The following is a 27,315-nucleotide window of genomic DNA, read 5'->3' on the forward strand; positions in this document are numbered from 1 at the left end:
ATAGCAAAGAGACAGGACTGTGTAGGCACAAGCACAAACAACCACACTGAGTTTTGATCACCATACACGTCTTTGGTCCTCCTGCCAGGTGTGGTGGTGTCTCTGGGGGGGAACACTCTTCAGTGAACTACAGTTCACTGTGAGAAGTTCTTCCTGTTTAACGTAAAGCCACAGGCAGAGACACAAAACTGTTACACAGAACAGCTGCAAGACTGTGGTTTCTATATCTTGTTCTACTGTTATCCAGGTCTGCACAGTTATTTATCCACAGGTACTTGCAAGGCAACCAACACACATATTTAGACACCCTGATTATGGAAACTTCATGTTCAGCAGCAGCTGAAAAACATTTCGCTTAGCTTTTAATAAGGAAAACATACAGACTTCATTGTGCCACCTCATCCACATCAAGTCTGTCTAATACTAGTCTGATTTTCTGTGAAGCATATGAAAAGCAATGTACTAGTGCAACCACCATGAATCAATATCAAGCTTACCTTTCACAAAAAAAAAACCAAAAAACAACTGTGTAGATGTAGACATCATAGGGGATTGATATTTGCAAAGCAAGTCATAGTCAAAAAATGAATAAGATGGCAAAAAAATGTAGAAATGAGGTATCAATTAGCCTAATAGTTGGAGTGGGCAAACTGGTCAAGACATGCTAAATTTCTTCTTCTGACTCATGATCTCGTTCAGATGTTTTCAGTAAACCCATTTCCATGGACTGGGACTGCTTAACCTTCGAACGAACCGCCCTGGAAACAACAACCAAAAATATGTCAGTGGTAACTCAAAGGCTCATCTGACCATTTTTTATATGGTAAAATCCTGTTTAACTCTGGTATCTCATCAGCAAGTTAGGATGACTCATTCTGTGATTCTGTGGTTAGGAAGTGCTGCCTTTACTGATCCGTCCTGACTGTACAGCTTGCAAGAACTTGTTCCTATGGACATATCCCAGAGCACTTCAAACAAACCTCAGTGAACCCTCCAGAAGGTTCAGTGTTGTGCAGGCACTATGCACACTTGGGAAGGGACCATAAAGCTGTGAGAAAGACTCTGCCCAAACTACCCTCAGCGGGGAACTCTGCCAGTGTGCCGTGATCAGCCTCCTCTGAGGCCTCGTCTGATGCTGCAGCAGCCACTGGTCCCAGGGCCAGAAGGGCCATGAGATTGCTGCCACTTTCTCAAAAGCTGCCCCTCCTTATACAGCAAACCAATTACCCAGCCTTGAGTGCTGGTGCCTTTCAGACTGAGACACAAAAAAGGACTGGCACCTCAGTGCAAATCAAGATTGGAAGAACTATGTATTTGACATGATTAAATAGGGCTATTAGGATGGCAGGGGTAAAGCAAGGGGTGGGAAGCATGTTTAGGACACTGCAGGAAAAGGCTTGGTAAGGTCCTGTGGATAGAAGGTGATCACATTCTATGATCTGATGGCAGAGGCATTTTTACAGCCAAATTAACACTGCAGTTGGAATTTTGTCAGAATTAGCACTGGGCAGTGCTAATTAGGGAGTAAAAGACTAGTGAGAAACATTAGACATTAGGGAGTGAAAACGACTAGTGAGAAAAGAAATCAAGTTTGATCACAGGAAATTTCTAGCAAGGAATTCTGTGTAGTGATCTTCACAGTAAAGTCATGAAGCTGGCTCTCTAAGCCACTTAAAATTAGCAGAGATGAGCAGTTGGAGTCTGCAGGTAAGAAAGTCTCCTACTTCTGACTTTATATGCACTTACAAATGTGGAAGACTATTGGTGCTGATTTTATGTGAGAAGTATTATGCTGTGCTATCAGAGCTGTATTTATGGGTGCATTTTTGTCCCCATTTTACTGAAGCAATGTCATGTGCTTTTCACTGATTACTAATAACCATTTTTATTTTACCTTGCAAGACAATTACTTACTTCATAGAAACCTTTTCATTTGCCAGTGACACTTGTCTAAAATAAACCCCCTACTAGACTAAATAGACAAGTCACCAAAGTTTCAGTGTTTCAAGTAACTTACCAGCTGACAATTGTGTAATTCACTGCAAGTATAAGAAAAGCAAAAGCATAATGCCAGCAATAGCACATGGTCAGGAACATCATGTTAGTGTGATCTGTCTGATTCCACTCTGGGCTTCCATTTGGAGGATAAAGCACAAAGCCAATCTGTAATAAAATAAAAGAGATTTAGTACATGTCATTTGATGAGCATCCTGTGCCATGTCGTGTTTTATGCTACCCATCACAAGGCAGACATTTAATTTTCTTATGGTGTTGCTTATTTCTATGTTTACTATTAAAAACAATTTTGTAGTCAATCTCAGGTGTGATGGAACACTTTAAACAGCTTTGTGCAGAAATGCCTTTGAAGATAAAGTGACAATACCAGAGACCCCCTGCTCTTGCCCAGAAAATTAAGGAGCCTGCCCAAAAGCCCAGCCCTGCAACAATCACAGTTACGCACTGTAAGGAGAGGAGCTGGTGCTCAGCCCTGTGTGCTCTGAACTGAAATCACTTCATGGATCAGAAAACCTGCCTGGCCATTTGCACTGCCTCCCTTCTTCCCAGCAGGGTCTGGGAATGCATTACATGGCTGGGAAGATGAATAATCAATGAACAAATAAAGGGGAGCCACAATTCTGTTTCTTCTGGGCCATCGCAAGGAGAAGGTCAGAAATGCCATAAAATGGAGCTTCCTCATGCAAGACCGTAAGTTCATGTGAAATACATAGCTGATTTGTTTGTTCAGAGCTGGGAAAGATCAGATTCATATTTGTGCATAAAATGGGAAACCAGTTAATCCTGTGGCTATGCAGTGTTTGCATGACAAACCCCAACCCTGTGTACTGCTTAATACTATTCAAAGTCCTCACTCAGCAGTTTAGCTGGGAATTTAGAAACTGGGAAGAGGAGAGGAAGAAGGAGGGGAGTGAATTTTGCATTTCATGCAGAGAATTCAATGAATGAGGGTGTTGATGATGCAGAAAGAAAGTCCCTTTACCATTTACAAATTTCCTGTGCTGCAGCCAGTGTGTGGTTTTCAATCACACAGATGGTTAAGTCTGATGCGGGTGTGAAAAAAGCCACACTTAAATTTCTTCTATTTTTAGTACTTCAATTTTTACTTTGAAACAAAACCCACATTGTCTCTAGAGCTAAAGAAATAATCTGTTCTAAAATTAGACTAGGCAGAAAACAATGAATAAATGGTTGTATCTATTCCTCCTATGTAAAGCTTCTTAAATCACCCGCTGGAAGTTTGCAAACAAGAAAATTAAACAAGAAAATAAAACAGCAAGTGCTGCAGCATCACATTCTTGAGTTCACTTATAGAAAAATACAGCCAGTTTGAGGTCTGTCTTCAAGCCAGAGAAAGCATTTAAATATTTGATTTGGTGCTGAGTGTCCAGTTCTCCTAAGAAACAGCAAACATTTTTATTCATCTTGTCTGGCCAGCACAGAAAAAAGGGAAGCCAGTCTAGACATGCCGGAAGGAAAAATCATTGGAGTGACCTCAATTCCCCACTATAAGATGAAACACACATCAGCACCAGTGCTCCTATTTCTGTTACAAACTCCTAGCAGCTCCTTAAATCTCTCTTGTTCTGACCGTAGAGAAAGAGTCACTGTCAAATATCTCTTATTGGATAGTCTCACAAGTAAATGAGGGCATGGAAGCTACATTTTGAAGAGTCCTTTCAGGAGCCACATCCCTGAAATATCAAAGTTCTGGCTGTTTTTTTTTCTGCTCAGCTCCCAGAGCACTAGAAAAGCAGGAGGCTTTACATCATCCAGTCTCCTAATGAGAATCTGTACCTTAAGTACCTTTTGAACCTGGCAATGTCAATGAGGCCTTTGCCTCACCTGTCCAGTGCTACACTGGGTGTCTACTCACTGCTCCAGCAGCTGACAGTAGAAACTCTCTTTGTAAAGAACAACATATATTTCCATGCTCTAAAATCACTGCCACTTGGCTGGCAAATTTGGAACAGAATGTTACAAGGATCAGAGAGCTCTGTAACATGGAGAACTCAAGAAAAACACTTTAGCTTCTTTATTGATTCAAATAAAAGGCACTTGAAGTGAAATGGCTGCTTCTTCTTCTGTAAAATCGCTATAAGAAATATTTTTATCACTTAAAAGGAACATTTTTTTTTCTGTATCTCTTTAAAGGAACTTATTTTCTGTAAGTCTTTTGAGGTCTGTGTTTAAAAGGCATATATATAACCTGTGACACATTTTCAAAGGGTTAAATGGCTAATTTTGGTGAGGAAGAAATTACAAAGGCAGAAAAGTGACCTACCTGCCAGAACCAGCTGCCCTGTAATATGCAGAGGCTTGTACGGAGCATCTCTAGCACAATACTGCCCCGGAAAAAAACTTCCAAAAATATGCAGGCAGCAGCTCCAAAGATAGCAAATAGCAGTAACTGATGAACATGAACATCCAGCATGGCCCTCCCATGAAGATGGTAGCAGAAGAGAAAACCTGGAATAAATTGTGATCAGTTTAAGATAATTTCTTCCCTTGCAATTTCCCTGCATCTGCCTTTAGAAAACAGTGAAACATTTATGGCATTTCTCTTTATGCCAGTGTCACCTTCACTCACACTGGCTTTAGCTAACCAGTTGTGTGCCATGTCAGTACCTACATCAAACACATGCCTGAGCTACTGAGCCCTTACCTAAAACAGGCTTTTGCTGCTATTTCCATAACATTTCTGTTGCTGTCTGAGCAGGTAGGAAAGCTAAGATACACCTTTGCAATGCAGGATCATGACTGGGCAGTGTAAGGAGGGCCAAGACTGATCTTTTTGTGATCTCTTTGAAGTCTTTCAGGGAGTGAAACAGGCAGCTCCCAGAGGTCACTCTGCAAGGCTGATTGGAGATTCCCAGGCCAATGATCAATGCCCATCCACAGGATTCATGCATATCCCTGCAGGGAGAAGGAAACTGACCTTCAATGAAGACTGCTAAGGAGAGCATCATCCTGTCCATGGCCGCTGGCAGCGCGTTGGTCCCGTGAGCCACGATGTCCACCAGCCCTGAAATGCCATAGAAGAGATACATGGTGGCATGCTGCCAGTTCATCAGGTGATCCCAGTGCTTCTTCTCGTAGTTGTACAGCTTCAGATGAGGTCCATCAGGAACAAACTGCTCAGCCACCATCCCTGTGCACGAAACAGGAAGAAAAACCATTTGTTCTGGTACTTATGGTGTAAACTGATGGCAAGTCTTTACACAAACAATAGAGGCAGCAATACATCCCCTTGCAGCATCATGCCAGCAAGGTTGAGGTTTTAGCATCACATAATCTGGAGAGTGGAGAGCCAGAGGAAATCAGGCTTCAGCTCCACTCCTGGTGGAACTATTTGCATCTTGCAGTTTCCGGCAATGAAAATGAAAAAATCTTATTCTGTGCTGCTTTTTCTTCTTTTAAACAATTGCTATTGTAGCAGTCCTCTGACCAGATTTTTCAGCTGCCTTTTCCAGTGGTTCAAACATGAGCATAACACACACTAAAGTCTCCAAAAGAAAGATTTACCATTTCAGTGCCCTGCCACATGCGTGATGACAGACTCATAATTCAAAGGGGATTTTTCCTCTAAAGCCATAAAAGGAAACCCCTCCACCGTGCAGAGTCGTTAAAAGTCCCATGGGAATGTACACGGAGTTAGTATTTGAATCACTGCTCCACTCTCTCCCTTACCTTGGCCCCTCAGTGTTTTGCCAACTAGCTGAGGTACTCCAGCAAGGGAAAACTGCTTTTAAATGCTTTATATGATCAGTGAAGTTTGGGGAGGGTTTAAAACTTCTTCTGCTTTAAAAACATAAAAGCTGATTACACTGTTTATAAAGCATAGGCCAGCATCTGCTGTAAAAGTAGATATGCTGTAGAGTAAATGCAGTGTTGTTCCACCCTTATTTCCAGCTTTCCTAACATGGACACAGCAGGTTTTACTCCTGATGCCTTTACTGTCTTAGCCAAGCAGTTTTTCCATACTTTTGATTTGAATTGGAATTTCCATATGTTAAAATAAGAACCTGTGGTTTCAAAGTGAAAATAGAAAGAGTACATTAATGTTTTAGCTGCCAAACTACCTCTAGACACAGACTGGGAGATTTGTAGGAAAGGTGTCCACAATCAAGCCTCAAAATGAATGCTATTATTTAGATTTTTATAATTTTTTAATGATAAAGCTGTAGACACAACATCCCTTCAGTGCTGATATATCTTAACAGAAAGGAAGGAAAAGCAAGAACAAGACTCTGTCACTGCCTGCACCTTGATTAGAAATGAGGCAACTCTGGGCATCTAAAGAAGAGTAGACAAATATAATCTAGAAGTGCAAAAATGCTTAAAATTTAGCTATTTTTCAACTTGAGCTACAGATGCTGAGCTCCTCAGACCCCCTGCTGTTTAGTTTATTTACCTTCTAAAGCCAAATCACTACCACACAGCCTGCCAGGATGTAAACAAGAACTAAACACTTTCAGCCAGCTACACAGCTCCCAAAACCATCCCAGTGGGTTTGTACCAGGCCTGGACACAATGGAAGGACAAACTGCTCCCCCACACCCCATCACAACAGTCCTGCAGCAATAAGATCTGGAGTTCAGTCTTTTTGCATGAAAATTTTCACTTTTGACTGAGATTAATCAAAAAATCACCTGCATATTTACATGTTTTATCAATAAATCAGTGGAGGCTACCAACATGTGAGATGGTTGAATTCAAAACAGAAAAGCAACACCTTCACAGTCTGGTGCTCTCAGTATGCACATGGGAGCCCCTTGCCTAAATATCTTGTCTCCCTCCCTGCACAGTGAACAGAACATGAACGCTGAGATGTGGTCAGGAGCAGTCAAGTGGTCAGGAGTGGTCAGGAGACCTCAGAGAAGCTCCAGAAGAGCACTATGGATGGAAACCATGCTATGGCCACAGCTGTGTAATTAGCAGTAGCCCCACCACTTCTCAGCGGTTAAAGGGCAAAAGAGCAGAACAAAAGGAGATTCATTTTATCAGATAACAAAATTTAAAGCAAAAAGTGTTAGAAGGTACAGCCTGCCCTTAGTCCACCTCACTTACCAATGAGGGCAAAGACAGCTTTGATGATGCCCTCAACAAACTCCAGGCGCTGGAATCCTGCCCTGGAGCCAAGGTAGCAAGCGTTCTTGTTTTTTCGACAGGCATACTTCAGTGGATACTTCACTGACCACCACAAGCCAAAAAGAAGGAAAAAGCTTCCAGGGAGGGCATGCCCTTTGAAATTTCCCATGGTTTTCTGCTAGGCAATACCTGAGGAAGAAACAAACAGAGACCGATTATGGGAATAGTGGGAAAATTCTGTGGGTTATAATTTTAAAGTATCTCCTTGCATAGATCAAATGGGTGTCATTGAATTGAGTACTCACAGTTAATTTAAAAACAAATTTGGGTACTTAACCCCCCAGCCAGTCTCCCCAGTTTCATAGCTTTGCAGAAGCAGCAGAGCAGCTGACCTGAAATGCAGAGCTGGCAGTCAGCAGGGCAGGAGCAGGAAAAGACATGGCACACTACATCTTGCTGTAGAAGTTGAGCTAGAGAAAGAGAGAATCTGAATACTCACTATTTGGTGCTTTCACCTTCAGAGAGAGTGTTATATTTTTTTTCCTTCACAAAAGGAAACCAAGACAATACCTGACTGAAGGAAAAATGAATTGCATACCCATCAAATGGGTAAATATTCACTAGTAAATTGTATTTTTTTTATTTCAATCCAGATGTCTTGTTATAATTTACAAACATGAAGTAATTCTCATTATTTATGGGTGAATTATGCATCCACCACTAGATATATATTATCAAGTATATCAAGTGCACTGTGTGTCAAGGTTATTACTTGGTCAGGATTATGTAGTCATTTAACAGAAATGCCATTCATAATCCTAGTAATTCTGGTCATCATCCCAAAATATGGGATAGTTGCCTTTGAGCCAGTGGCTTTTTCATTAAAATGATGGTTCTAACATTAAATTGCAATTTTTCTTTAAGATATAGAAATTGAGTTATTGTGCCTCATGCCCCAAAGGCATACTGAGTCTCTGCACAGGCAGCAATCACGAATAACCACTTTAGAAGGACTGGCAGTCTGTACTTTCTGTTATTATTGTTGTTGACTTAAAAGTTCAATTGCCACACTGCACTGGAACTATATGGCTATGAATGGCACACGGAAGCTCTAGTATATTTTTCTTTTTCATGAGTATTTCCTATGGCCAGCTCTGCATAAGAAGTTTTAAACTGCAGCTTCTGGGCCGTGGAGTACTTGCAGGGTTCATATAAGGCTGTCTAGTCACATAATGTCAGCCCTCTCCTATTTCTGGAGGCTAAACTCCACTGAAATTTTACTTTTTTCCTTTTTTTTTTTTTTTTTTTAAGAAGAGAAACTTTTCCACATGCACAGGTCCTGGAGTTCTCCTAAGACTATCCCAACTGCAGGAGGAAAAGTGGCCTCTATAGCTACAAAGGAAAATAAAAGAAAATACAACTGTTCATGCATAGCATGAGTCTGGCCTGATTTAAACAGGATGCAGTTCTGCAGCCCCTGCCTGTCCCCTCTTCTTCCAGAGCTGAACTCTCCCACTGCAAGGGCTGCTGAGTGGGAGAGGTGAGCTCTAAAATCTTTCCGTGGATAATACCCTGGTTACCTAGTTTCTAGGGAAGCACTGGGGAAGCACGAGCACAGAGAAATGTGATGCTGGTTGCCCAAGCAAGCCCATTGCTGGATGTGTCCCTGCAGGTGTTGCAGGGTCTGGTGTCTGCATGTGGAAGTTGGGAAGGAGAGCGTGTGGTGATGCTCAGGGAAGCAGCACTGCCAGTCATGGGGCAGCCAAAGGGGGCACGAGGGACGTGTTTATGAACAAAACCTAAAGCACTCCCACTTGGGATTTCTGCTGTGTGGGAAAGCCTCCTGCAGCTGAGGGTCCAAGAGCTGGGAGAGCCTTTTTCTGCCTTCTCTGCCTCCCCCACTACCCTTAAAGTTCTGCTGGGTTGATGCCTGTGTGTTTTATTTGCAAGTGGGAAAAGCACTGCTCGCTCTGCAGCAGCCCACAGCACAGTGGGGCTCTCAGTGGTGAGGTCTGGGGAGCTCAGCCTCATAGGTGGGACCCAGCCCTTGCTATCTCAGCCAAGAGTCATTTTGGGACACCTTTAGTTCAAAGACTCTGACCTGCCTGCACATCCCTGCCAGTACTCACTGCACCACTGTTTGCCTCAGTAAGGGGCAGTGCTAATAGCTGTAGACAGTCCTCTGAACTTTGCTTTAACCTTTAAAATACTTCTTTTGCTTTGATTAAAAACCTTAATTTCTGAGGTTTTTTAAACATGCTGGCCTGGAAGGCACTGCTGTCTTTTTGGTCACATTGGTCTTTTCCCTTCTTTGACTGAAAGGAAGAGGGGAGGAGAAGGGAGTGGCTTTTCCTCACCACATCTTATCTCACTGAACATGGTTCATTGGAAAGACTTTATTCATTATCATTATTATTCACCACAGGTACAAAGCAGTTCAAAAGGAACCATTTACCCTGTACTGCACATCAAAGCAAAACAATGGATTAGAAAGATAAAGGAAACCTCTGAGTAACTTTCCCTTAGGAGAATACAGCTACAGTAGCAGTGAAATGAAGAATTGTGTTGACAACATTTGTAGTAAAACTTCAAAAGTAATTCTCAATCTGTAAATTTACACCTGGGTTACCTAGCTTTTTAAACACTGGAGGATTTTTCTGCACTAAATCTGGGCAAACTATCAAGAAACTTTGTTTTGAACTATTTTTTCCCTTTCAAAATAAGCAAAAAGAACAAAAGACTGATACAGCAGCTGATGTTCCACATCCAACGTAAACAAAACAGAATGAGAAAAATTACTTTTTTGCTAAAAGAAGTACAATCACATATTATTAGCTTTAGAGAGTGTAAACTTCAGACTGAGTTCATCCAAAGGTGTTAGGGATTATTTGTAGGATTTCTCTAGAAAGACACACATCAGTTCTGCTGGCCAGCTGTTGTGGCAAACCTTTGGAATGCTGTATCTCAACACAGCTGGTTTCAGAAAGGAGTTATACAACTTACCCTTTAAAGTTCTAGTGAACTTGAAAACATCATGACAGAGCTTGCCTTAAACTGATTAAACTTCACAATTCATGAATTTTCTCTTTTCAGGCCTGAGAGCTTTTGGTGAGTCTAGAAGTCACCTGCCAACACCCACTGTTTTGATGTGACTGAGAAGTTTTGTCTGCAAATAAACGGGGGGATAGTGCACAGTTTAGGGGCTCAGTATGAAACTGAGGATATGGTGAGGCTAAGCACAGACTCCTCAGTAGGAAAGTCACTGTGGGGTCAAGAGATGCATCTGGGAGGTGGAAGGCAGAGGTGTAATGGGAGGTGAAAGGAGAGGAAAGCAATATGTCAGGCTGCTGCCTTTCCATGAGGCACTTTGGAATTCCCCTGTACAGCCTGGGACAAAACATCTGTCAGCTCTTCTGCACAGCTTGAGAGCCAGACAGTTTTGATACAGCAGGTGCTATTTACTGGATAAAGATGGCATCAGCATGTTATGATGATACTTGATAAATTTGAGGGCTTATTTTTACAGAGCCTTATCAGTCTATATCTGCAATGTCAGACTGATGTCGCAGGATGTGCAAATTCAAGACTCTCTCTTTTACCCTCAGTGATTTCAGGGCCAAGTCTCTTGTCAGAGCCACAGTCATGTTCTCAGCAGCAAACATTCCTTGCTTCCTACAACCCTCCCTAGAGTTCATAATCTTAGATTGGATATCAGGAGAAATTTATTCACTGAAAGAACTGTCAAGCCACTGCCCAGGGAAGTGGTGGGATCATCATTCCTGGAGATATTTAAAAGGTATGGAGATGTGGCTCCTGGGATGTTGTTTAGTGGAGGACTTGGCAGTGCTGTGTTAGTGGTTGGACTGAATAATCTGAAAGGTCTTTTCCTACCTAAACAATTCTGTGATTCTGTGGTCTGCCAGAGCTGTAAGCAGAGTTGACCCATAGACAGGGGCCATGAGGGCTGGCCCCAAAGCCACCCAGTCCCACCAGGTGCCACACAAATTCCTCTAGCTGGTGACCTGCTTGACAACTTCAATTCTGTCCAAATTCTTCTCCTAACTCTGCCAGGAAAAGGCAGTGGTTCTGATGCCTACAAAAGGCACACAGCCATCAAAAGGCTCACAGCTGGCATCACAGAATCACACAGAATCACCGAATCACTAGGTGGGAAGAGACCTTCCTGATCATCGAGTCCCACCCAGCCCTAACATCTCAACTAAACCATGACACCAAGTGCCACATCCAAACTTTTTTCAAACACATCCAGGGATGGTGACTCCACCACCTCCATGAGGAAGCCATTCCAGAACTTTATCACTCTTTCTGTAAAAGCTTGTTCCTAATATCCAGCCTATTGTCAACCCTTGGCGCAGTTTAAGACTGTGTCCTCTCGTTCTGTCAGTTGTTGCTTGGAGAGAGAGACCAACCCCCACCTGACTGCAGCCACCTTTCAGGAAGTTGTAGAGAAAGCTCATAATCACTAAGAGCCAGAAATCACTTAAGCTTGCTTAGGTTGCCTGCAGCTTGGAACTGCTTGGGAGTTTGGACGCTGTGCTGAGCCTACCTGAGCTATCCTGGCCACGGCAGCCCACAGGGCATAGCCCGGCTGGAACCTGCCACGACAGAGAGCAGCTTTGCAAGCTCATCTGCCAGCTCCTTCATCACCCTGGGATGGATCCCATCTGGGCCCATAGATTTATGAATATTGAAGAGGCTCAGCAGTTCTCTGACTGCCTCCTCTTGAATAATGGCAGGACCATTCGGCTCCCTGATATCATCGAGCAACCCAGGAGGACAGTTGTCCTGAAGGCAAGTCTTCTCACTAAAAACTAAGACAAAGAAAGCCTTAAGCACCTCTGCCTTCTTCTCATCTGCAGTTACCAAGTTCCCTCCTGCATCCAGTAGAGAACAGAGGTTGGTCTTACCTTTCCTCTTGCTGTTAATGTATTTGTAAAAACATTTTTTATTATTCTTAATAAAAGTTGCCAAATTAAGTTTGAACTGAGCTTTGGCTCCCCTAATTTTTTCCTACATGCCCTGGCAACCCCCTTAAAAACTTCCTGAGAGATCCTTCTACCAAAGATGATGCATCCTCTTTTTATTCCTAAGTTCCTCCAAATCCTACTTGCCCATCCAGGATGGACATTTGCCTCATTGACTCGTCTTTTGGCACACAGGGACAGTCTGTTCCTGTGCCCTCAAGACCTCTGTTTTGAATGCACGCCCACCTTTCCTGAACTCCTTTGTTTTTAAGGGCTGCTTCCCAAGGAACTCTCTGAATAAGTCTCCTAAATAGGCCAAAGTCTGCCCTCCAAAAGTCCAATGTAAAAGTCTTATTGATGTTCCTCCTGATTTCACCAAATATCAAGAACTCTATAATTTCATGATCACTGTGCCCCAGAGGGTCTCCAACCACCACATCTCCCACCAGCCCATCCCTATTTGCAAACAACAGATCCAACATAGTTCCTCTCCTGGCAGGCTCACTCAACAGTTGTGGCAAAAAGTTGTCCTCCCCACACTCTAAAAATTTCCTGGACTGCATCTTCTCTGCTGTATTAAGTTCCCACAGCTGTCTGGTAGGTTAAAGTCACCTACAAGAACAAAGGCTGGTGATCCTGAAATATTCCCTAGCTGCTTTAGGAATGAGTTGTCCGCCTCTTCTTCCTGGTGGGTGGATGATAACAGACTTCCAGTAGGATGTCAGCCTTCTTGGCCTTCACCTTAATTCTTACCCACAGACACTCAACTTCATCATCCTTAGTGTCAACACCTATGGCGTCCAAGGCCTCCCTAACATAAAGGGCCACCCCTCCACCTCTTCTCCCTCTCTTGTCTCCTCTGAAGAGTTTGTAGCCATCCAGTGCAGCACTCCAGCCACGTGAGTCATCCCACCACATTTCTGTGATGGCAACTACATCACAGCTCTGCTGCTGCACCACAGCCTCTAGCTCTGTGCATCAGTGTACATGCACCTCAGCTGGGCTGCTGATTTCATCCCTGACTCAGGCTTACCACCCTTGGGCCTGCTTCCAGGCAGCCCAGCTGCATCCCCTTCCCCCTTCAAACCTACTTTAAAGCCCTCTCAACCAGTTCTGCTGGTTCATGAGCTAAAATCCCTCTGCCCTTAACAGAGAGATGGAGCCCATCCAGTTCCAGCAGGCCAGATGCCATGAAAGTTGCCCCATGATTGAAGAATCCAAAATTCTGCTGATGACAGCAACCCTTGAGCCACTTGTTGATAATGTGAGTTCTCCTGTTCATCATTTATCCCTGCCACTAAAGGGACTGAGCAGAACACTACCTGTACTCTTGCCCTATCAACCACTTGACCCAGTGTCCTGAAGTCCTTTTTAATTGCCCTGACACTCCTCTTTCCTGTCTCATCACTGCCAGGCCGGAGTATCAGCAGTGGATAATAATCAGAAGGCTCTCAGTGATATCCCATACCCAGGCCCAGGGAGGCAGCATCCCTGTGGAATGGGTCAGGTTGACATACAGGGTGCTCTGTTCCCCTCAGAAGGGAGTCACCCACCACGACTGCCCTGCTTTTCTTTTTAGTGTCAGAGGTGCTGATCTGACAGATGAAGTAATTGGGAGGCTCACTGGGCAGATCACTTTCTTCACTTGGCCACTGTTGTCCCCACGGTGACAGGGCTGCCTTTCCAGCACATGTACATCCTTGCCTATTGCAGATCACATGGCCACTGTTATCTGCTAACCCCTAGAATTCTTGCAGGATCACTCACTCCTCAGGTGTCCACCCTGAAGGTTCACCACCCAGGACCTTTCCACCACCTCCAGCAAGCAGCCTTGGAGCCACAGCAGCCAGGGCAAATTTTGAGATCTAGCAAAGCAAATTTTGGAGTCAAAATGAGGGAAAGTCCACCTCTGCCAACCAGCAGGGCTGCTGCCCCAAAGAGCATGCCTAGGAACTAGACAAGGCACACATTCCAGCCCAGATCCAGGCTTTTCACACCAAGTGCCCCTTGAAAAGCTGCTGTCATCAGAGTGTGGGGCACACCGGCACAGGAGGCTGCTGTCAGGGCTCCAGGACAGCCACAGGTTTTAGCTGCCTCAGTCAGACTCACCCAAGGATCCCATCATGGCACCCCCTACTCAGGGGCCTGTGGTCTCAGGGGAACTGGAGAAAAAGGTAATTAGGCATAATTATGGCAACAATCTCAATTGTTGAGGTTGTTTATAAATTTTAAGTACCAGTCAATGTCTCTGCAGCTGATTGGAATAAAGAAAAAGAATAATTTACAGCTACCTGTGAATGTGAGATGCTTTTTTTTTAATGTGAGAGCTCCAAGCGTAGTTTTTCTTGCAATAACCACAGAAAGCACTGCATTATTAAGGTTTTTCCAGTAATTAGAAAGCTGCATGGTATTGCAAATGTGTTTTACATGCACACTTTGCCAAACCAATATAGGCTGTTCACAGTTGCCCACAAATTCCCCATGTAGCCATAAAGCTTTGTGTATCTGGGTTGTTCATCCCTCTGTTCAGGCTGCGTCTTACTCGTTGGGGTCAGAAGGGAACATGGGATTCCACTGAAAAAGGAGGCTTCCAAGTGAGCACTCAAGAAAAGGTGTGCATTTTTGTGGCTATTAAGAGCTGCCTTTTTAGCCTGAAAATTATCTCACACCATCAGAAGCATGAAAGTCAGGAAAGAAATAGACTCAGATGATTGATTGAAATATCCTCTGATGATTTTGGGAGAGATGTTTTCTAACATTTACCAGTTTGATTTCTGATCTCCACTTTAGTGGGGTCCAAGTCAAGACTTGCAAGTGCTGTGAAGAAACCCTACAGGTCACCTGGTTACTCAGAAGACTTCTCAACTGCTTCTGGAAGAGCTAGGTTAGCTTCCCTTTTATCCCTTTTCCCTTTAAAGGACAGACAGAGGTTTACAGTGCAACCTACATGGGACAGGGACATGAGCAGTAGCTGAGCCAGAACCTGCCCTGCAGCAGGCAGCTTCCCTTCCCTGCACATTCTCCTGCCACAGCAGTATGCCCTGCAATTTCCTGTGTTTGTCAAGCCCTGGGGGATTCTACAGAGTCAACCAGAAATATGGATTTCTTTTCCAGAAATGACACAAGTTATAAAGGCACAAACTCTGCTGCAATGCTTCCATTTCTGCTACACAACCATATGACAACAAAGGTTAAGCCCCAAGATCAAACATCACCAATTTTTTCTTCCATATGCTAGATTAGAAAATAGTGATGTGGAGTTTATAATATTTGATGGGAAATGTTTATTTATCCATAACAGCTGTGGGAATGGATTGTGATATTGGTGAGAATGATGTACCCAGATAAGAGGAGGAAATAACAATTGTAGGCATTTTCTAATCAGTGCACAAGCTGTGATCATACAGCTTTTACAAAAAATGGAAACCAGCAAAGCTGAAATGCATGTAAGACAAAGAAAATCACAGACAAGTTTAATTCAGTATCAAAGTTTCCTACTTGCAGCTAAAGACATATTCAAGAGGCAAGTGCCTTTTGTCCTGCAGCCATTATGCTGTAAACACCACAGTCAGCCAGGCTGACTGAAAAACTGCCTGCTCCAAGTACATTGTTCACTAAACACACCCCTGGTTTCATGTCATGACTGAAAGCATTTCAGTGATTACAGCTCCATGTTTCCAGATGAGATCACTGCTCTGGTGTTAAGGAAATACTCAGCTGGCACCTATAGCTGCTTTAGAATTAGACTGGAACTAAGCACTGTGTTTATGAAAGCAGGACAAAGACTATTTGAAATGCTGAAAAGTAACAGGACAGCCTTGGTGGTTTTGGCCTATGGGTGTGGGAGATAAAGATTTTCAGGTAAAGAAAAAAAAAAAAAGAAATGTCATAAACACACATGTCCAAAGTCTGTAGGAGAAGAATTGAAGCCTTGAGAGAATCTTCAAGCCTAGAAGATAGGGATAAAAACCAAAAATCCTAGAGGTAATGACCAGAAATCTATCTGCTGGCCCTAGAAAAAAAGGGACTCTGGGACACAATCTCCCACAGTGATGAGTTTGGGCCCACAGCTTGTACCACTCTATTCTTTTTCAGTGCCTCGCATCTGTCAGAGACTCTGCCTTCTCAGGTACTTGTCAGCCTCTGAGTGCTCCTCACTGTGGTATCTCTCATAACCCTCCATTTTCTGGCTCTCTTTCCCCGTTCTCTGCACATCTGCTGACTGTTTCTGCTCCCACAGATGAGCAGGCTATCTCCAGGGGTTACCCAGGGACAACAAGTACTACATAACAATCTTACCATTGGCTCTTGATATCTGAGCAGCTGCTCGTCTGGGGATATGAATTTTTTGTCCTGAGGACTGCCAAATTGGAGCCTTTCTCAGAGCACCACAAGTTCAAAAAACTTACACACACAAAAAGTAAACCTGGTAAGTGCATGGGACACACGAGAGTAATTTTTTCCTAGGAAAGATTCATAGTTCCTGTATTGGTCATAAACCCTGGTATTTCCTAGCACTGGCTGAAATGAAGGGTGGAATACCATGGGTATGTCAGTAGAATATTGCAGGTATAACAGTGCTGCCTCTGGTGGGACAGGTTTGGCTCCAGCCATCACAGCCACTTCTGTGCCCACAGTGGGGTGCCTCCTGTGGGGTGGCCCTCCATCGGTTCCCCAGGCAGAGGAGCTGTTCCCTTCTCCACAGAGGGTCACAGCAGACTGCTGCCCTCCAGCTGAGGTGCTGCAGGGCTCCTCCCAGCCTGGCAGTTTTTGACGGTGTGTGGCAGAGGCAGAGTGCTGCCAGAGACAGGGCATAAGGAGGGACATGCTGTGACATCCCACTGCTGTGCTGTGGGAGCTCTTCGCTAACATCTGAGGCCATCTCCCCAGCCAGAGCTGGGCTTAGCTGGAGCTCTTAGTGCTTCCCTATTTTAACCCGAGTTGTGCTGGCTAGTGAAATTTCTATATGCGGTCACTCTCCTTTTGAAGTCAATTCCTTTTATCACAGAATCACAAAATCATGAAATTACAGAATGGTTACTGCTGGAAGGGACTTCTGCAGGTTGTCTAGTCCAACCCCCCTGCCAGAGCAGGTTTATCTAGAGCAGGTTGCCCAGGATTGCATCCAGAGAGTTCTTGAATATCTCCAGTGAGGGAGAATCCACAACCTGTCTGGACAGCCTGTCCCAGTGCTCGGCCACCTGCACAGGAAGGAAGTTCTTCATCATAATCAGGTGGAACTTCCTGTGTTCCAATTTGTGCCCATTGTCCCTTGTCCTGTCACCAGGCACCACTGACAAGATTCTGGCACCATCCTCTTGACACCAGCCCTCAAGATACCTGTATGCATTGATGTGGTTCCCTCTCAGCTGTCTCCTCTTCAGGCTAAACAGGCCCAGCTTCCTCAGCTGTTTCTCTGAAAAGAGATGCTCTAGTCTCCTAATCTTCCTCTGCTGGACCCTCTTCAGTAATTCCTTGTCTTCCTTGAACTCAGGAGACCAGAACTGGACACAGCACCCCAGATGGGGCAGGGCAGACTAGTGGGGAGGGATTACTTGTTCTTTAAAACATCCAAGTCACTTCAAAGAACAACCTCTGCAGGACTCTAGCTATTCCTGGAGTTCCATGGTCCAGCAGAGGTTACACTGCCACTAGGAATATTGCTCCATGGCTTTGCCACAAAAGCCAGTTCTGTGGGATGTAATCTCTGACTCCTCTTTGTGTTCACTTACATGTTCTTTGCTTCCTAGGAGGGAAAAGGCTTCCTAGGCTAGGAAAATGCCAGGAGAGCAAAAGTTTGATGTATTAACTGATGATTTAGAGATCAGAGCCCTGCTTTGAAGAGGAAATGACATAAAATATGGATTGGTTTCTGTTGGCATCCTTTTTATAGACCTCCTCCTACAGCATCTTGACAGTATAGTTGGGTTTCAGTGGAATGGTCTCATAAAATAGCAAAGCTGACAGGGCTACTAGACTATGGAAAATATTTGTAATAAATACTAATGACCACTTGGGCTGTGAAAGATCCTCCATTTGGCACTTACAAAGCTCTTTGCAGACTCTTAGAAGTTACTGTAATTGTTACTTATGTCTGCAAACACTTCTTGAAGACAAGAAGACACAACCCAAAAAAAGGAGGCAGTCTACTGAGAAAACTTAATGTTTGAATGGTCTTCAATTAATATTTTCCACCAGCAAAGAAGCCATATCTGAAAGAGAGCTCTGTGCTTAGAGGAGGACAGGTCACAGAATCACAGAATCAATTAGCTTGGAAAGCACCTCTCACACCATCAGTCCAGCCTTTGATCCCCACCCTGCCAGCTACACCAAGGGGTGCTGACTGGCACAGCCAGTCTTTCCTTAAACACCTCCAGGGACAGTGACTCCACCATCTCCCTGGGTGGTCCAGTCCAATGTCCTCACCCTTTCTGTGAAGAAATTCTTCCTAATGTCCAACTGAAACCTCTCCAGGCACAGCTTAAGACTATGCCCTTTCATCCTGTCCCTACTTACTTGGGAGAAGAGGCAGACCCACACCTGGCTGCCACCTCCTTTCAGGTAGCTGCAGAGGAGGTGTGAAGGCATGCAGGTGTGAAGCACAGGGCTTGCTGACCTCAATGAGTTATAGTTCTTTGGTTGCAAGGGTTTCTCCCTTACAATAACTACTGGTGACTGTGCAGAAAAGCCATTAGAATTTCTCTTCATTATGTACAGGACCAGATATTGGGGTGACTGAAGCCTTTGAATGAGAAACTGGATTACAAAGAAGACCCTGTTTTAAGGAATCACTAACAAAATATGGGAAGCAGAATTATCATCTGTGCTGTGTGCATTAGTAAGCTTTCATCTTAAGGACAGTCTCAAGTTGACAAAAATGGAAAGGGAGCTGATATCAACAAATGTGAGGTCATTATTAAATCCTTGATGGTTTTAATAGGAAGGCCTTGTTTTTCTTACTGAAAAACTACAAAGAGACTCAGCTTCCTAATGTAAAGCTCATAACAGGTCATACTTGGGCAATAAGCAGGTGACACTTGTAAGAGCTGAACTTCTCCTGTCCCCTGCAAGGGAGAAGGCTGGAAACATGGGACATGTGTCCAGAATATTGACTTCTGCTGTGACACTGTGCTTCATTTTGCTGTCTCATCCCATAGAGAGCCAATCACTTGTTCATGGATCTCTGCTTTCTGAAGTTATTCCATTAAATGTTCATAACCTTCTGACAGAGTTATAGAATAGTTTGAGTTGGAAGGAACCTTTCCACTTGTCTGGGCAACCAGTGGCAGTGTCTTACCATCCTCCTCACAAAAAAATTCTTTCTTATATCTAACCTAAACAGGCTCTCTTTTAGTTTAAAACCATTAGCCCATTTTCCCACCAACAAGCCCTACTAAAAAGACTGTCTCCATCTTCAGCCACCCCATTTGTCTTTGCAGTACAGTAAGGTAGTGTGAGCCCTCATTGCAAGCAAAGTGATTACAAATAAACGTATAAATCTTATGTATTTGAAGATTGTAACCAATTCTTTGAGTGCTTGGGGCTTACAGCATTCTGCTGTGATAAGAAAAAAATATATAAAAATTTTCTTATCAGTAATTTCCACAAAGCTGTGCAACGGAGCAGGTGGGTGTTTGCACCTAGAACTTTGCCTTGTCTAACCTGCCTTTGTACCTTGAAGTTTTCTCTGCAGTCTTGTCTGGTAATACTGCTTCTCCAAGGGGAGCCAAATGCACTGCCTCTACCAACTATAGCCTGGGGGGGGGAACACACTATCAACAGCAGAAAGCTGTGTGGATCAAAACCAAGAGAAACACTAATGAATAAATGGGAGTGTTGACAAGGCAGTCTATAACACTGAGTCTAGCTGGGAGAAATGGCTGGCTGGCTTTGCCCAGCTGGAAGAGACAAAATGCTTGAGAGGTGTAGTTCCATTTCACAGGACCACCTCATACTCCTTACACTGGAATCAGTTTGTGCTAATACAACATTAGCAGAAACTGAAAAGTCCTCCATGATACAGCAGCAGCAGCTCCAGTTGCTGCAACCCCTCCAACAACACAATTAACAGAGGGAGCAGACCCCGAAAGATCCTCTTCCAAAGCCACTGCCATTACAGATGTTACACAATTTGTCTTAGAAATGCCTAAGTGCAAGGCGATTTGGAGCAAGAGTTTTAGGAGTGTTGCTCAGATAGCATTAAAGTGTTATAGCAGGCCCTGATTTAGGCATAAATTGATAAAAGGGACTTAAGTCTCCTTTTTACCTTCTGGAGCCAAAAGCAGCACCAGGACCCAAGGTCAGGCTCATGCTGCATGATGAGATAGAACTGCCCCTGCAGAGAGTCACTCTACAGAAAATGAAGGTATTTCAAAACCAATGTCAAATTATTTGTAATTCCTGGGTTTAGGAGCTTGTCTCGCTTGTATCTTGGAAGAGACGGTCAAAATTACTACTCCTGCCGACTGCAAGTGAGCATGAGTGTGTTTGGTCACATGTAAGAAAAAGGAGCCAGTTGACAAGAGTTTCAACACTGAGAAGTCTTGGTTCATGTACCTCTTCAGACTGGAACAAGGAGCCCATTTTTGTACTACTGCACTGGCCATCTGCTGTACCTACTCAAATGATCTCTACAGGCAGATTTGTGTGCAAGAAGAGAGTAAACAGCAGTTTGCCTAAACACAGGCATAAATATTCCAGCCACTCATCAAGGTTCTCTTGAGTTTTCTTCTCCAGCAGTTATTTCTGTCCACAGTCTCCACAACTGAGAGAAATCTGCTTGGTTTGCCCAGCTTCATTTGTAAAGAGAAAAATACAGAAAAAGCCACACAAGCAACTCTGAAAAGCAGCAAAATATATCTGAGCAAACTTCTGAAAGGTAACTCCAGAGTCAATGATGAATTTGCATCTAAAATGGATATTGAAAACATCCTTTTGCAAAGTACTTGCAGTGACTTGCAGTGACAGTAACAGCAATATAAGGTGATGCAAACAAAGTTATACATAGTGGAGAAATCACAAGTCCTAAGTGTGCAAATGCATGGTAATAATCAAACACTTGGTTTAAAAAGTAAAAAGCAGAAATACTTTGGTCTTAAATACTTCAGTTCCCGAACTCCTCAGAAAGCCCTTTATCAAAAAGACAATATTTTCTTTTATACCATGTCAAATATTAAGTGTTATTAGGAGAGCAAAATATGATTTATTGATGGAAAAGTTGAAACAAAATGGAACATATCCAGGGATGGAAAGTGTTTTGCTGAGGGTTATTCTGTTTTGAAATAAAAATAAAGAGGCTAAGATAATTTTAGGGTTTCTCTCATAGAGTAGGAAGCCATGAAGTACATTTAAATTCTTTTAATTTTGCCTGGAAATTCAAGTTTGGATATCCATCTCCACTTGACACATACAAGAGGGAGGGAGAGATAAAAATCACGTAGTGAACTTAGAACTCAGCCGAACACTTAATCTCCCCTTTGTTTAACGACCCAGAAGCTCGGCCGCCAACCCCCTTGCACACGGGGCAGAACGCTCCGGACGCCGGCAAGGGCCACGCTCGCCTTTCAACACCAGCAACTTTCCCAAAAGCGATCGCCGATTTAAACGTCTCGTCCGCGCTTTTCACCTCAGAAGTGCCCCCCGTGGAGCGAGTCGAGGCAAACATGGAGTAGCTGTCCTTTCACCCGGCAATATCCGACATCCCCCGGCCTGCCCCGCCGCCCGTCCTGCCCTCACCCCGGCCCCTGCCGCCGCCGGGGATCGGGGGCGCCGGGCTGCCCTTACCTGTGCCGCGCCCTCCCTCGCAGCCCCTTCTCCGCCTTCCTTCCTTCCTTCCTTCCTTCCCCCTCCTCCGGGGGGTCTCGCTGCCGGCCCGGGCAGCGCCGGGGGCAGGACCCTGCAGCTGCGGCCCCCGGGGATGCGCCGCGGCCGCTCCAGATGTTTGCGGCGCGGCCGCCCAGATGTTCCCCTGGCGGCCCCGCGGGGGGCGGGCGTTCTCCTCCCCGCCTGGCCGGGAAAGACCCAGAGCAGAGCCAAAGGAAAGGGGCTCGGGGAAAGCGAGGCTTCCGCGGGATCCGGCGCTGCCCGCCCCCTCTCCTGCCCCGCTTTCCAGGAAAAGCGGCCGAGAGCGGGCAGGGCTGGCGCGGGGCTGGCGGCCGAGGACAGCGGCTCCCAGTAGCCCGGCAAGGCGAGGAAAAATAGAAAAAGTAGAGAGTCAGACATACAAACCTTCCTTTGATCGCTGCATATAACAGAGGCCTTTTTTTTATTTACACATACACTGACAGCCGTGGCTTTCTCCACGAAAATGAGCACCCATGGCTGTAATTCCTGTAATTTAGCAGGAATTTATGGTACAGCGCTGAATCCAAAAGAAGAATGTCTAAAAATAAAATTTAAAGAACGAAACCACGGCTTTATTTGCAGATGTCATCCTGTAGTAAAGAAGTAAATAAGTGACATTACAGAATCGTTCACAGTGTAACGAAGGGCATCTCACACTGCATCACCTCTCTTACAACCACCAGAAAGAACACCAATGAAAGCCTCAAATTGTGGAAAAATCCTCCTTTGAGGTATTTGCCAGGAAGTTGTGATAACCGGGTTTTGAAGTTCTGTTTAAACTACACCAGAAGACTCCCTTGACCCTTTTCCACCCCTGTCAGCATCAAGATCTTGATTCCCCTGCGGCTGTAGGAATAACCAAGCCAAGGTGCTGCTCTCCCTACCAGTAAGTCACAACTTGGACTGAATTCTGAGACACTTCCCTCAAGTCCCCTAATTTAAGATTTCTACTTTCATGATACAGAAACATTTTTGTGGAAATTGGTGGGGGAAATCAACTCCATATAAGGATTAAAACTTTTTCACACTCATCTTCTTAGGAAGCTGCATCCACGCCTGCTCTTTAGGACAAAGTGACACTTTCACTCTTAGATAAATAGTACTCCAGCGAATACCCCTCAGCATCTGGCAAGCAGATGCCTTTGCAGGTTGGATGATGCAATGAGTACAGAGAAAAGGGCAAAAATATTTCCCAGAAGGACCACCTCTCTGTAAACAGTGCTTCAAAAATCCAGCCTCCATGAAAGCTGCTTCCTGGTCTGAGTGACTTTTTCTGCATTTTTTTTTTCAGACAGCAGAATGCATTTTACATCACAACATTAATCCCTACCTAATGGATATCCTTGTCTTGCAGGAGAGTTTTCATAGACTGAGCTTATTCAGTCAGTAATACTGATAATTGTAATAACCTCTTCTATTTACCACTGGTTTGATGTTTGTCTTGGCAGTGGAGCAACAATTGCTTCCTGGGATTCCTCATTTCCATCCACACTTAAAATGACATAAAAGTCAATCTAAGTGACAACCAATGTTGCCAATGTAAAAAACTCCAGCTGGCATCCCCGGGGCCCTGCAGGGATCCCGGACTTCTTCGAGTCAGTGTGCATCAAAGTAACCGCAGAGAAGTGCATGCATAAAATATTCTACAGAACTGCTGGAGACTATAGAAATAACAAAACATCTTTTGTGATGTTTTTACCTAAGGTCAGCAAAAGGATGACAGTTCTGCCACATTCATTCAAGTTCAGACGTTCCTTCATTTTGACCTTACTCTTTTTGCCTTATTCCAAAGTTACTTAGGAAATTAATGCAATGCTCCTTTTGCAGACTTGGGATCCATGCTTGACACACAGGCAGGCAACTGAGCTCTTCTCTTGCTGGAGGAATGGGGCATCCAAACAGCATTTGTTGGTTTTTTCCCTGCTGATATTGAGCATTGCATCTGAAGCAAGGAGGTAAAATCTTATTTCATAGCAAAGCCTAAATGATGTGAGATGAATTTGCAAGTAGTGCTTGATCCACTTTCCACAGAGGTTAGCTTAATGAAACATCCCATGGTCAAATGCCTGTGGCTCCAAGACCCACAGGTCCATTACATTGCATTTAGTGTAGTGCCCAGTGCTTTTACTTCATCAGAATTATCACAAATACCAGGCACTAAAATCAGCCATGAAGTCACACAGCTATGCCTTGATCCAAATAACTCATGAGCACATTACAGACAAATTAGAACTCTAGATGTTTTAGGATTATTGTAACATCTGCATTTTGGCCCAGAAGGCAAAACTGCCCCTGGGGGCAGGTGAGCTGGTTTCAGCCTGGGCACTTGAGGGAACACTACTCTACAAATCCAGACATGTTTCTGGGTGAAAACTGAAGTGAAATGTTGACCTACTCCCCTGAACACTTGGAATCCAAGGGTTTTGTTGGCTGTTTGTAGATATCTTTGCAGCACCGCACCTAATTTATAGCTGAGGGAGTGAAGGCCGCCCCACCGTATAAGTGAAAAGCAGGTTCAGGACCATCTGATGAAGGTCAAGAGCCATGAGTGTCTAGGACCTGGTGGTATGCATCCCAGGGTCCTGAGGGGACTGGCTGACGTTGTTGCCAAGCCACTTTACTTCATATTTGAAAAGTCACAGTGGTCAGGCGAAGTTCCCAGTGACCGGGAAAAAAGGGAAACATTGCTCCCATTTTCAAAAAGGGGAGAAAGGAAGATATGAGGAATTCTTTACTCAGCATTCTTTACTGTGAGGGTGCTGAGACACTGGCACAGGTTGCCCAGAGAAGCTGTGGATGCCCCATCCTTGGCAGTGTTCAAAGCCAGGCTGGATGGGGCCCTGAGCAACCTGGTCTAGCAGAAGATGTCCCTGCCCATGGCAGGGGGGTTGGAACTTGATGGTTTGTAAGGTTCCTTCCAACCCAAACCATTCTATGATTTTATGAAATGTACCATAGAAGTAGAAGGCTGATAAAATAATAGCTATCTGGATAAAGTGCCCAGAAAGCTAAACAAATAATTCTGGCCTTGCAAAGTTCATGCAACAATTGAATAAAGAGAAATACATGCACTTGCTATGATTTCAGAAAAAAACACAAACATTGACATTCTGGTTTTAATACAACTTCTAACATCAAAATAAGTAAAAAGTGAATTTGAATACAAAGACCCATATTACAAAAGTCCATTCTTTGGAGTTCTATTAGGGATATTTGCTCTTGCATGGACTTTGAAGGTACACGTTTCAATCTGTAAAGTTTAAAAATGCTTCCAGGCTTAATCCCATCATCTGGTGGCGGGGGGATGAAATTTCTAAGGTTTTTTTATGTTAATAGTTATTAGCTATATTTATGTTGTCTCCTTTTTGGTTTTTTATGAGTAGCCTATAAGACCTTCATAAGAAACTTTCAAAAGGGATACTTTTTCTGAGTTTATATCCTGTCAATGCAATGTCTCAAGCTGATTTCTAGCATATAAAAATGTAACACCCCCCCCCCCCCCCCCTTATGAAAGTCTTTCATCTAGAACAACATGCAAAAACAATCATGGTGATAAAAAGTCAGCAGAGCTCAGCTTAACACTATCTGCATGAACAGAGGAACTTCAGGAGAATTTCCTGAAACAATCTATAATTCACAGGTAATTGGCTATGGTTCAAGTTAATCAGAGTCCTTTGAACTAGTCTAGCAATTTGGCATGGAGAATCTAGTGTAATAAAAGCCAGAAATGCCAGGAGTAGTAACAGTAAAAACTTTCTCCCCAGATATTCCTATTCCTTTATTAGGATGATGAAGAATGGAGAAATCTGGGAAAAGCAGAAAGTTGTTTGCAGGTTCCAAATGTTTTTCTTCTCAGAATTTCAGTTCTTGAACCAAATATGTCTGAACCCTGAGAGCTGTGCAGGTGAGCTTGTCTGCAGTACTGTGTTGCTTTTGTGTACATGTTAAACCATGACACAAATGCATAAAAAAAGATTGAGCCCTTTCCCACAGTGCCGAGCAAGAATCTTTACTTTTCCTTGTCTCATTGGGTATCAGCTAAATGAGAGAAAATATGATTTTAAAGCTGCAAATATCAACACAGAGCTCTGAAACTCATCTCTGAGAATGTGGAATGGAACTTCTTTGTACTATATTCCAGCTCATGATGCAAGTTTTGTGTTAGAAAACAAGAAATTATTCATAATGATGAAAATGACCTGGCATTTTTTGATGAAAGACAGTCAGCAATAGAATAGTCAAACAAGTTTACAAGATGTAACTTCTAAATAGCATCAGGCAGTGGAGACTCATCTGGTGTGCTCACTCATGGTCAAATATCAAGCCAAGTCCTAGCTTATCTGGGACAGGGAAATCTAAGGCAGAGGGCTGTGGGAAAATGGAGTAATCTACTAATAGAAGAAAGAAATGACAGCTGAAAGAACTAGAAACTCTCCCTGCTTCTATCAAGTTCCTTAGTCACATCTAGGTGAGATATCTACATGTCTGACTTACGGTTTCTTGTTTTTAGACACCTGGTAGGAGACATTTAGGTTATAGATTTATAGAAGCACCCAGCACTCAGAACAGTAAATGAAGTCTGCTGCATCAGTTAGTTAAATCATAAAGTATTCTGAACAAATGCCAGAGCCCATGGAGTATTCCAAGAAACTTCATCAAATTGCAATAAAAAGTTCCCAGTTCCCTGGAAATAGTAGCTTCTCACCTTTAGGCACACTGTGATGATAAATAATCAGAGGCTGCAGGGACGCCACCCCAGAAAACCTCATGAAGAAGCTGTCAGCTCCAAATTCAGCACGGTGTCTGGGTTAGGTGGTGATAAACGGGGCTTCTAGTCACACACTTGGTCCAGGAAATGCAGAGACCAGCTTCATTCTCAGACACTGTCCTGAGTTTACACTGAATGAGGCGCTAGTCCTGTGGGAAAAATAGTATGCAGCCAAACAATTAAATCATGTCACATAATACACGTTGTGTGGAGGAAGGGAAAAGGCAGCCTTAGGTCTGGATTTGTCCAGCACTTAAGAGTTTAACTTTGTAAACCTAGGGAGGTTCTTTCCCTATTTTTAAAAGTTGCAGTTTTATCTTCCTCATTGTTTTGTTAATTTTTGGTCTCTCAGTCTCTCTGGCTCAGTTGCTGACATTCTGCACGTACCTCGGGTGAGTCAGGAGAGTTAGCTGGGAAAAGGCATCGGGGTGAACAACCCTCTGGACAGAGACACCAGGCAGAAAGAACAGGATGGGGAAACCGGCCAGTTAAGCAATGATATGAAAAACATCAGCTGTAGCCCAGCCTAGGGAGAAAGAAGGAAAAATTCTTTTTCAGCAGGAGAGGGAAAGTGAGAGCTGGAGTGCAGCTGTGGAAGGTGAGAGTGGAGTG

General features: G+C 43.8%; 1 protein-coding gene across 2 annotated transcripts; it reads right to left on the bottom strand.

The window, feature by feature from the left end:
• Positions 1-528: 528 nt before the first annotated feature.
• TMEM45A (transmembrane protein 45A) lies at positions 529-26,788 on the bottom strand. Of its 2 annotated transcripts, none has more exons than XM_041422463.1 (6): positions 26,641-26,788; positions 7,087-7,296; positions 4,955-5,167; positions 4,301-4,485; positions 2,018-2,163; positions 529-758 (listed from the first exon to the last, which is right to left on the bottom strand). In XM_041422463.1, exons 2-6 carry the CDS (start codon positions 7,274-7,276, stop codon positions 665-667), a joined length of 828 nt encoding a protein of 275 aa, XP_041278397.1. In that variant the 5' UTR covers positions 7,277-7,296; positions 26,641-26,788; the 3' UTR covers positions 529-664. The 2 variants fall into 2 exon arrangements, with proteins under 2 accessions (XP_041278397.1, XP_041278396.1); XM_041422462.1 differs by lacking the exon at positions 26,641-26,788 and adding an exon at positions 21,876-22,448.
• Between the last annotated feature and the right edge of the window lie 527 nt (positions 26,789-27,315).

The sequence above is a fragment of the Onychostruthus taczanowskii genome, unplaced genomic scaffold, assembly GCF_017590055.1.
Source record: "Onychostruthus taczanowskii isolate IOZ18803 unplaced genomic scaffold, ASM1759005v1 scaffold73, whole genome shotgun sequence".
In the NCBI taxonomy this organism is placed as follows: domain Eukaryota; kingdom Metazoa; phylum Chordata; class Aves; order Passeriformes; family Passeridae; genus Onychostruthus; species Onychostruthus taczanowskii.